The sequence below is a fragment of the Mytilus galloprovincialis genome, chromosome 13 (genome assembly GCF_965363235.1).
Source record: "Mytilus galloprovincialis chromosome 13, xbMytGall1.hap1.1, whole genome shotgun sequence".
Taxonomy (NCBI): domain Eukaryota; kingdom Metazoa; phylum Mollusca; class Bivalvia; order Mytilida; family Mytilidae; genus Mytilus; species Mytilus galloprovincialis.
Genome location: NC_134850.1, coordinates 10,324,005 through 10,336,478, shown reverse-complemented (window position 1 = coordinate 10,336,478; position 12,474 = coordinate 10,324,005). Strand labels below are relative to the sequence as shown.

General features: G+C 31.5%; 1 protein-coding gene across 1 annotated transcript in view; it reads right to left on the bottom strand.

The window, feature by feature from the left end:
• Window positions 1–7,658: 7,658 nt before the first annotated feature.
• Window positions 7,659–12,474, bottom strand: part of LOC143056400 (uncharacterized) — a 33,876-nt gene continuing 29,060 nt past the window's right edge. Inside the window, exon 6 of the mRNA XM_076229491.1 lies at window positions 7,659–11,236. Within this exon, the coding sequence (XP_076085606.1) occupies window positions 11,217–11,236 (20 nt within the window). The 3' untranslated portion in view covers window positions 7,659–11,216. The remainder of the gene's footprint in view (window positions 11,237–12,474) is intronic.

Sequence of the window (12,474 nt, the reverse complement as noted above, 5' to 3'; positions counted from 1 at the left end):
GTAGGAGCACCTCCGAATGAAGTATATACCCTTAATGTCTTATTAAAATTTGTAAACACATTAAAAATATGTACATCACATGCATATAAAAGAAAGGAAGTTGTTGGTTTTTTTTTACATGGCATATATACAGGGACTTGGGTGTTTTTTTTAAACTATATTATCTCATGTTTATGTTAAAAATCTGTTATTATTGCTTTATATAAGTCTAGAATAAAAGTAAACCATTTATTGTTAAGCGATAAAATTAAGTAAAATATGATCAAATGTGCTAAAAACTGGTTAAATCCGTTGTAATATATTAAGTAGAAATTTCATACTAATGTAAAATACCTAATGGATTTGGTGATTTAAAACTATAAAAGATTTTTTTTTTTTTTTTTAAATAAGGTGGTTTGGGATGTTAACTGTGAAGATATTTCTTTTAAAATATATATGTCTTATAATCACTTTATTCAAATATTGCAGTAATTATAAAATAAAATAAAATAATTTGGCATCAGTAGGGATTTTTAAATGAGATTAAAATAGATTTTAAAATATATGTACTTAATACTGTTTCTTTTCTTTGTTTGTACATTTATATATTTTTATGTGCTACTGTATATGTGCTGATATTAGACATTTGTTTTAATCTATCTTGCTTAGCTTTTATTCTGCATGTGCTATCTATGTATTAATATATATATGTGATGTCTGTATGTTTGTGTTGTATGTGTATCTGATGTTATTACATGTATGTTTTGTTTATTAATATCAGTCGGTTAAAGAGCTCTTAAGAGCTCATGTTCATTGTTATTATGTATATATATGCAACCCGACTTTAAATAAAGATTACTTTACTTTTACTTTACCTTATGTGGACAAAACCTTTGCCACAGGGATTTTTTTTTATAAATTAAAGAGGGGAAGTGGTAGGGTCACCCTACCCCAAATTGGCACCACAATTAAAAACGTTAAAACACTTTACCCATCTTGGTCGTTGGGTCCAAACAACCTCTGTACTTATTGTTGACAAAAGCTTTGCCGTAGGGAACTTTAGATAAATTAAAGGAGGGAGGTGGTAGGGGCACACTACCTAAGCTTTTAACCTCAATCAAAAACGTTTATAAACCTTACCCACCTTGGTCTTTGGGTCCAGACAACCTTAAACAAAATTCCTATCATTTGAACTAAGTGTGGACAAAACCTTTCCCGTAGGGATTTTTTTTTAATGAATTGCAGAATAGATGAGGTGGTGTCATCCTACCATAACTTTGGACCTAAATTAAAATAGTCCCACCTTTTACCACTTGGGGGTTCGGACAAGGCAACCCGATGATAGGCAATTGGCTATTATTGGTACCATGTGCGGATAAAAGGTTATCATAAGCTTGACTGCACGCGGGAGGATAAAGTCATGAAACTTTTTAATTATGCATAAGGTCCAAAATTATGATAGGGTGATTTTTCCATCTAAAATAAATTTTTTCATTTAAATAAAGTTACCATACATATAATGATAAACTATTTTAATTAATTGATAAAGTATTTTGATAATTGTTAATTCAAGTTCATTTTAAGAATCAAACTCTTTTATTTCATATTTATGTATTTGATTAATTTATTCGTTTGGTTGGACTCGAAATAAACATATAGACATCTTTGTTTTATTCACCAGGAGGCCTCGAAATAAAGCAAACGACAGTCGTCCCCCAAATTGTCGTAGTTAAAGTACTGAGAAGAAACATGTAAAACAGCAAAGCAACAACACATAAACCCTTCAACGGGAAAGGGGAGGCAACTGCCTTAGTCTGCGCTTTCCCCCTCTTTTCCGCACAACAATATGTTTAAATTGAGTTGTAAAAGTGTTTAAATTACTAAAGCATAACTTGTACGAAGCGGTCCGTTCGAAAAATATGCACACGATCAACAATATAAAATCACCCTTCCCTTTTCCCGCCCCAAAAAAATCAGTCAAAAAGAAGCATTCCTTTCTTATTATTATTTTTCTATTCTAATAAGACAACACAAACAGTTTGACCAAGTTTTTCTTTAATACACCAGTGCACTTTTTATTACGTTTCAATTCGAATTTAACATATAGTTTTGATATTCCTTATGTATTAATTTTCTTTTAGACAAACTTCTCGTAATTTCTTGAAAGTTTTTACATTACATTTTTTTTCTACAAATATAACTTCCTTGCATTATATACTTTATTTTTCATATTTCAGACTCGGTGCCGGGCTTAATGTCTATACATGTGACGTATTTAATCACGTGAGATTCATTGCTAGAAAAAAAAACTTTTAACGAGGCGTATATATCGGTTTATCAAATATATCTTTTTAAGGATGTCTGCTTGTCATGTTTAGAAATTTTTGTCAGATTTTCAGAATCCTCTGGTTTTATCCATTTGAATGCCTTAAAACAAATCCCCATGAACCCCCATTTTTCTTTTTATAAATCTTTTACATGTATAATTATAAGTCATTTCCTTTAAGAATAATACCGCAATTCAATGAACAAATAAGTTTTTCATAGAGAAAAATATCGTTACAGTTTAAGTGTGCAGGGAAATGCATAGTTAAACCCCGTGCCTACCTTGGTGGTAATTTTTACGCACGAAAAGCTGACCTAAGCGCGAATATTTAATATAAGGTCGTTAAAGTCAGCGTATATAATAAGTATAAGAATAACATTACTTTTCGGAAGTCTTTGTTAATAAACAAACCAAAATGCAGATAAAATTTTTGAACTGGCCAAAAGTTGATAAGCTCCTTGCCTCATTTGGCAAGGAGTTCCAGGGTTTAGCTGCCTCATAACTAAAGCTTTTCTTACCATACCTTGTTGTTTTTGGCCGTGGTATATCTGCTATGCCTTTGTACCTGAAGTTATATGAATTTTCTTTAATATTTACTAAATTATGTAGGAATTCTGGACTTGATTTATTTATTATTTTATATGTCTCTAATACCATGGTTCTCAATCTTCTGATTTTTAGTGCTGGTAGCTTAGATTGTTCAAGAAGTGTATTGTAAGAATTTGTGTAGTCGTCATAAATAAATCTGAGTGCTCTTTCTTGTATTTTTTCTATTTTCTTTGTGTTTTGTTCACTGCAGAAGTGCCATGTAAGAGGACAGTAGCTGAGGTTTGACATGATAAATGAGTGGTATATTGTAAGTTTTGAAAGTCTGGTGAGATGAGTGCCAATTCTTTTTAGAACGTTCAGTTGTCGTGCAGCTTTTTTGCAAATATTTGAGATGTGAGTGTTAAAATCCAGTTTAAAGTCTATTGTTACACCGAGAAGTTTCACTTCGTCGTCACATTTTATGTTGAATCCATTTAGGTTGAAAGTAATATTTTGAGTGTGTGTTTTTTTACCTATGGAAATTGCCTGGAATTTTTCTGGGTTTGCCTGCATTTTGTTGAAAGAGAACCATGAGATTAGGGAATTACTGTCTTCCTCTCAGGGTTTAATAACTGATTCCAAAGTAGTACCTGTTTTTGAGAGGGTGTTATCATCAGCATAGTTGTATAAATCACAGTGTTTGACAAAAAGAAAAATATCATTTATAAAAACATTAAATAATACAGGGCCTAGTATAGATCCCTGAGGAACACCTTTATATATATCTTGCATTTGACTGATACTCTGGCCTATTTTTACACACTGTTTTCTTGCAGTCAGATAGCTTTTGAGTAATTCCAGAGCAGATGGACTAAGGCCATATTTTTCCAATTTCAAAAGAAGTAAATCATGTGGAAGACAGTCAAAGGCTTTACTTAGGTCCATTAATATAGCCGCTAAATATTTATTGTTATCCAGTGCCTTTTTCCAATCTTCCAAAATTTTGAGTAATGTTGACTGGCAGCCATAACCAGCTCGAAATGCCGCAAGAAAATGGTCGAAAATATCATCAAAGTATTTAGTGAGTTGATTTTCTATGGCTGTTTCAAAAATTTTAGATATAGCAGGTAAAACACTAACTGGTCTATAATTACCCTTTTCAAGAACACTGTTTTTTTTGTGAACAGGTGCCACTTGGGCAATTTTTAATGAGTCTGGAAAAATGGAAGTGGATAATGATAAATTTACAAGCTGTGTGATAGGTTTAATCACTACAGGTTTAGCAGCGTGTAAAATTTTTGGTGATATACCATCTATACCAGTAGCCTTTTTAACATTTATTTTACCAATTCTTTTCGAAACAAATTCCTCATTTATAGGCTGAAAAATAAGTTTATTTGATGTTGACCCGTTTGAGTATTTATTACGTATAGCTTCTATACTTGGGTGTTTGTCATTCACCTGTACGTTGTTGTCACCAATGTTTTTTGCAACATTAACAAAAAAGTCATTAAAAATTTCAGATATTTCTTGTTGTAAGGGATTTTTTAATTTCAGATATTTCTTATTATAAGGTACAACTGATAGGTTATTGCATAAGGTTGCATGAACCAAAAGACCCGGGTGGGTTAAGTTATGGAATGTTTTTCAATTGAGGTCCAAAGTTGGGGTAGGGTGTCCATAGCAACTCCCTTCTTTAATTCATAACTCCCTTCTTTAATTCATTTAAAATTCCCGACGACAAAGGTTTTGTCCACCTTTGGTACAAAAGATAGGCAATTGCTTAAGGTTATCTGGACTTTAAGACCCGGGTGGGTAAATTCACTTTTTTAATTGATGTCCAAAGGTGGGGTAGGCTGATTTTTCCATTCTCTTTTAATTCATACAAAACTCCCTACGGCTAAGCTTTTATCCACATTAGGTACAAATGATAGGCAATTGCATAAGGTTTCCTGGACCTAAAGACCCAGGTGAGTTAAGCTATGGAAATATTTTGATTGAGGTCCAAAGTTAAAAGAATACATGCTCTGAGAATACATGTCAGTTTTCCAAATCCCATGTACAGAATGAGGATAAATCATGGATATCTATATATTAATAGATCAAAAAAAGAGGGACGAAATATACCAGACGGACAGTCAAACTGCCAACGAGGTTCACGTTTTGTTTTCTTATTTTAATTGCTTCACGGGAATATAATATACGAAGTTTTTATATTTAGTTTCATTTGAGTTTTAACTTATTTCCTGATATTTATTCGTTGACGTAATTTGAAAAGGTTTCATCGAAACTATTTTTACATTTCTCTCATGAACAGTTTCCGGTTAATTGAAAAGTATATATATTCACCAAAGTAGGCATGGGGTTTAAGTATGCATTTCCCTGCAAACATATTATATTTTTCAATGAAAAACTTATTTGTTCATTGAATTACGGTATTATTCTTAAAGGCTTTTACATTATCTTTCAGATGCACCAAAAATTAACTCAATTGCGTTTATTTTAGTTAAATGCCGACACTTCGAAATTTGAAGACGTATATATATGATGACCTATGCGCTTGCTTCAAACTATAACTTAAGTGTACGGTCTTTAATCATATATATCTCAATTAAACTGATGTATATCTTGCTTTTTATTTATGAAATAGATAAAGTGTAAAATACCTTGATTTTTTGTTTAAATTATATAAAACCAACTTTCTTAGTTAATTTAAAAGGTAATTTTTTCTAGCAATGAATCTCACGTGATCAAATACGTCACTTGTACTAGAATCCATGACAAGTCGCCCCACTCCTAGTCGCCCCACTTTTTCACCAACTCGCCCCACTTTAAAAAAAACCGCCCCAACCTGGATCACCAACTCGCCCCACTTGTGAAATGTGTTAAATCCTGTTAATATTACTCCTGAAATTATATAAGGTGTACTACACCATCATATGTAACATCTACCAGAGACCTGTATTATATAAGGTGTACTACACTGTCATATGTAACATCTAACAGAGACCGGTATTATATAAGGTAAACTTCACCGTCATATGTAAAATCCACCAGAGACCTGTGTTATATAAGGTATACCCTGGCTGTTTTTGGCACAACTTTTTTGAACTTTTGGTCCTCGATGCTGTTCAACTTTGTACTTGTTTCGGCTTTCGAACTTTTGTATCTGGGCGTCCCTAGTAAGTCTTGTGTGGACAAAATGCATTTCTGGCGTATTAAAAATTTTAAACTTTTTGCCTTTTGTTAGCTATTATTCGTGTGTTTCTCAATTGTGTTCTCCTATTTATTTATATTGTAGTCCTGTAATGCTGTGTTGTCATTTTATTGTTATATTTCACATAGTCATGAAAGAGGGCGGTTTGGCATGCCACAAAACCAGGTTCGACCCACCATTTTTTCCTAAAAAAATGTCCTGTACCAAGTCAGGAATATGGCCATTGTTATATTATAGTTCGTTTCTGTGTGTGTGTGTGTTACATTTTAACGTTGTGTTTCTGTTGTGTCGGTTTTTTCTCTCTTATTTTTGAGTGTAAATTCACATTACTATAAAACGTGATAACTTACTTATCTATCCCAAATTCATGTATTTGGTTTTGATGTTATATTTGTTATTCTCATTGAATTTGTCTGATGCTTAGTCCGTTTCTGTGTGTGTGTGTTTGTTACATTTTAATGTTGTGTCGTTGTTCTCCTCTTATATTTAATATGTTTCCCTCAGTTTTAGTTTGTTACCCCGATTTTGTTTTTTGTCCATGGATTTATGAGTTTTGAACACCGGTATACCACTGGTGCCTTTATTTTTTGCCCTTAATGCCTAGACTGTTTGCCCCATAACTTTTATGATAAATCCTAACCTACTGCTTTATGGTATGAACATTGTGGTATAATTTCAGAGTAATTAAAATACTTATACACAACTTATTGTCCTGAAACTAGATAAATGTATGTTTGGGCCCCTTTGGGTCCCTTATTCCTAAACCGATGGGACCATAACCCCCAAAATCAATCCCAACCTTCATTTCATGGTTAGTAACATTGCGTTAAAATGTTATTGATTTCTATTTTCTTGTACTAAAGTTATCATCCGGAAACTATCCGTCTTTGGACGACGATGCTGTGATACCAATATATGACTGCAAATATTTTTGCGGTCATATAAAACCCAGACCAAAACACAAAACTTAACTATAACCACTGAACCATGAAAATGAGGTCAAGGTCAGATGACACCTTCCAGTTGGACATGTACACCTTAGTCCTTTCATTCACCCAATATATTGCTTATAGTATCTGAGATTTGAACTTGACCACCAAAACTTATCCTTGTTCACTGATCCATGAAATGAGGTCGAGGTCAAGTGAAAACTGTCTGACGTGCATGAGGACTTTGCAAGGTACACACATACCAAATATAGTTATCCTATTACTTATAATAAGAGAGAATTTAACATAATATTACAAAAAAATCCTAACTTTTTTTCCAAGTAGTCACTGCACCATGAAAATGAGGTCAAGGACATTGAACATGTGACTGGCGGAAACTTCGAAATATGAGGCATCCATATACAAAGTATGAAGCATACAGGTCTCCCACCTTCTAAACTATAAAGCTTTTAAGAAGTTAGCTAACGTTGCCGCCGCCGGATCACTATCCCTATGTCGAGCTTTCTGTGACAAAAGTCGCAGGCTCGACAATAAAAACCAATTATACCAAGCATGTTTCAATTGATTGATAATCACAATGTGAGTGAAACCCATACAGGGGGAACTATATCTATCCATATATAAATAAAGTAGTGCCAAAATATATAACAATTCAAGGCAGACAATTACGATTTATTGTAATATGAAATAACTCATATGTTTACCATGTTTACAAGTGTATATGGGTATGCTGAATATATAATTTACAAATTAAAATAATTGAATATAAACAGTCAAACAATGATTTAAATGTATATATAAGCATTTAACAATAGCTAAGCATCTGTCATGTATTATTTTAACAAACAAACAACAATTCAATTTTCATGTAAAATAATTCATCTTATTCGCAGTGTATGTGCATTTAACAAAAGATACATAGTTTATAGTAAGCAAAACACACCAATATTCCTGCTTAATATAAGAGACAGAAAACAATTGCTCACAACATGTTTTATATGATACCAAATTGAAGCAATAATTCTGATTAAGGAAAGAGATTTTAGCAAAGAAAATTTTGCATGTCAATATATAAACTGAAAATTTACATAAAACAGAAAGTTGATAAAAGAGAGAAACAAAAATCATTACAACATGTTTCAGTTTTCATAGTATAATGTTTCTTTAAAATAAATTCCCCATATTAAGTGTGTAAGCTTTTAAGCAATAGAGAAACAGCATGAAAAGTGACCAAAAAACTCAATAAAAATTCAATGACTCAAAAATAAGATTAAGAATCATAACGAAAAAGTATATAGATCTTCAAGTGTGTGAAGTTTAATCTACATACACCAGTCAAGGGTCTAACTTAAATAAGTTATCAGAGAAAAATAACATGCATGTATTATTAACGACGCTTTCATGAGTTGTCGACTCTTTTCTCCTAAATCTGTGATAACATATGTTTGTTATCAGTTAAATGTATCATAAATATTTTATCTTTAATGAACACTTGGGAATTTTTAAAACTTTGCGCAGTAGCTTAATATATTACCTTCATAACTAATTTTCTATTTCCATTGATACAATTTTAATCAACCATGGTAAAACAATGAGACATGGCTTTTAAGGGCAAACAAAGCTGTAGTAACAAGGATTAAGTTATTACAAGCATGTGACTTACTATATGAGAGTATATGAGACACTTGGAATATTGCGCAGTTCCTAATTACAAGCTCTGATCATCATTTCTTACAATGAATTGAAATACATTGCTATGCATGTCAGAGCAAAGCCTTTAAAGAGATATAGAAAAGCTGTAATAATACCCTTTTGTTATTGCAGGAATATATTTTCTGTAATAACATAGGTGTACTATGCGTAATTTGTAAACTATGAGCTGTTATATCTTTGCAAAGATTAGTATACTTAAAGAAAATTATAATATCAATAGAACTTGAGAAATTTTTTATAAAACAAAGGTTGTATATTTTCTCTTTGAAACATGTAACATACATATGTTATCACAGTTTTTTGATATTTTAGCCCACAATAACAACATGAATGTTATTTTTCTCTAATAACTTATTTAAGTTAGACCCTTGACTGTACTAACAAACTTAAACACCATTAAACTATCTGCATTAATTACCAAAATGAGGTCGAAGAGTGACAAGGAAAATGGACATATGATAGATGGCAACTTCTTAACATCAGGCATCAATTACTTAGTATGAAACATCCAGTTTTTTTACACTCTAAAATATACAGCTTTTTAGAAATGAAACTACTTCCACCACCCTATCACTTTCCCTATGTCAAGCTTTCTGCTACACTGGATGTCCCAGGCTCCACAAAATCTAATTATACCATGTATGTTTCAATAGTTAAACCATCTGAGATCATAATAGTTTAATACTATCTAACAACATCATGAAAATCAATCAACTGTACAAATATTTATACAAATTCATATCAAATTTCATATATATATATAAGTAGTTCGTCTTAAAATAATGTATAACCTAATCATAAATTTTAAGAAATTCTTTTTTGAAGTTTTTGAGATTATCGAAACTTACTTAGCATTGTCATTTCAGTAACTAGGTGTGTGCCATTTTCCTAATTTTTCCGTAGAAAATATATCTACCTTTCTGATAATTTTAACCTAGTAAGTCCTTACTGTTGAAGTTTATACTTACATTTCCTTCATATTTTCTATTTTTATCAACAGCAGCCATGTTTGTGGATGAATAGAATCACCTGATACAATTATCAAATCAAATACCATGAAAAACATTCGGGTAAGTTTGGTGATATTTGGCAATGTCATTTTATTTTTAAGTTTACCACAAGAAAAAGAGAGAAGACAGATGCCAAATAATGAGATCATTCTTAAGTCCCTTTTCACATTAAATGTAGTACAGCAAAATTGATATCAAACATAAAATTTTAAATATATTTAATGTTGATACATATACATACAATTATTTCATAGTTAATTCAAAACATATTAAAAAAAAATCTGCAAACATACATTAATTTATCAGATTATAACAGCCTGATTTCTTTGTCCATTAGAGGCATTACCTTTCAAATTGATGTTCACAAATTCACCTAAATATCTCATATTTAATTTATAAGTTAACATACTATAATGCTTATCAAAATTACAAAAAGTCTTAAAGAAACATTTAAAATTCAAGGACTTATAATAATGTATTAATATTTTGCATGTATTTTGTAAAATAAGATCAAACACATTTACTTAGCTCAGTTACAATATAAAAACAGACAGAGCAAAGATGTACAATAAAATTTAATGACAAAAAGTTGTTGTATTAATGAAAATCAAAATATACTTACAAAATAAATAGTTTAAAATTTACCCCTTTTTCCCCATTTCAAATTAACTTAGCTTTACAACATGAAAAACACATCACTTAAAAAATCATTTAGTCTTTTTTGTAGTAAATGGTGTATTTCTTAGAGTTGTTAAGGGTATCTATAGGTACATGAATAACTATGTTTTAAATTCATTTAAATATTTGTTTACACAATAATTCAACAAATAAAATAACATTATAACAAATACAAAAAAATAAATAAACAAAGTGAAACCTCCCCCTCCCCCATCCAATCTGAAGGAACTGTATTATGAATAAAGTCAATATGAGATTTTCTTAGAGATATTATTGTGTCTGGAAGACTCATATGGTTCCACTTCAGATGCAAAGTTTAATCTAAATATACAATCACTGCTGATATATATGAATTTGAGCAAAGTGGCACATAGGTTTATTGTTCACTGTACCTCTTAAACAAATAAATATTCTAACCAGATGCTCCCCAGGGCACAGCTTTATACAACCATAGATGTCGAACCCTGAACAGTTGGGGAAAGTATGGACACAACAAGCAAGCTTGATACAGCTCTGAATTTGGATTGTTATTAAATATTTGACACAGCATAGGTTTCTGACACAAAATGAATGTGGTTTAATGAACTTAAAAAAAAATACTTGCTTTTAAAGGGGCACTAGCTGTCAAATTCATGGACACATGATTCAAATTCTTATATTTGATTTAAAACAATGTAAAACATTTATCTGAAGGATGCCTCCGGGTGTGGGAATTTCTCGCTACATTGAAGACCTGTTGGTGACCTTCTGCTGTTGTTTTTTTCTATGGTCGGGTTGTTGTCTCTTTGACACATTCCCCATTTCCATTCTCAATTTTATCCAAACCAAAAAACATCTGAAATAAACAGTTTACAGAGCATGGGGGTCAATAATATGTAGGTTCATTTCATTTAATTAATTATCAATTTGACCTCAGATGACCATATAAGCGATGTAAATATAAATAAAGATATGATTAAGCCAACACGTGCAATATGATTTTTATAGGTCTATTTGATTGTTTGATTTTATTTTGTAGATTAAAAATATATTTATCAAATGATTTACCTTTGATTCATTTTCATTGTTGACATGTGAGTTACAAATGTAAAGTGAATAATTAATTATTAATTTCATTATTGATTGAACAAAAAAAATCTTACTTTAGATTTTTTATATATCTTGTAGGTAGTGCCCCTTTAAGCAATACACTGCAGTTGAATATTAATCCCTTAAAAAAGAATATTTGAAGAAAGTTTTACTTTATTTCTGAAATCCGAAATATAAAAAATTTTGCCCCCAACAAATTCATATTTACCCAATCCTAACAGTTTGGACCATCATCCCCAAAATCAATCCCAACCTTCCTTTTGAGGTATTGAACCTTCTTATCAAATTTCAAAGAGATCCATAGTTATTGTCTGGACACCAAATGTGGCTTCGGAGGATGCAGACGACAACATCATACCATTATGTGACGCAAAAAGTTTTAAGTTTAAAAATAACAACATTCAAGTTTCTCCTAAAAGAGCAAATATTTAAAAAAAATCCAAAAACCCTGGTCACCTGCAAACCTTCAGTATATGTACAAACAGTCTGCAAAGTAAAAACTTTCTAACATTTAAACTGTAGAAGGAGTTATCTGGAAATGCACCTCTTATGCAAGTATATCAAAAAATAACATTCCAACTATCTCCCAAAAGAGCAAGTATTAATGAAAATGTGTAAGGATTCAACAGAACCCAGTGTCTCGCCTACTCTTGCTGTTAATCTCAGACTCAACAAAAATGAGGAAAAACAAGAATGTGTCCCCAGTACACGAATGCCCCACTGGCACTATCATTTTCTATGTTCAGTGGACCGTGAAATTGGGGTAAACCCTCTAATTTGGCATTAAAATTAAAAAGATCATATCAAAGGGAACATGTATACTAAGTTTGAAGTCGATTGGACTTCAACTTCATCAAAAACTACCTTGACCAAAAACTTTAACCTGAAGCGGGACAGACGGACGAACGAACGAACGGACGCACAGACCAGAAAACATAATGCCCCTCTACTATCGTAGGTGGGCATAAAAACAATAAAATATTC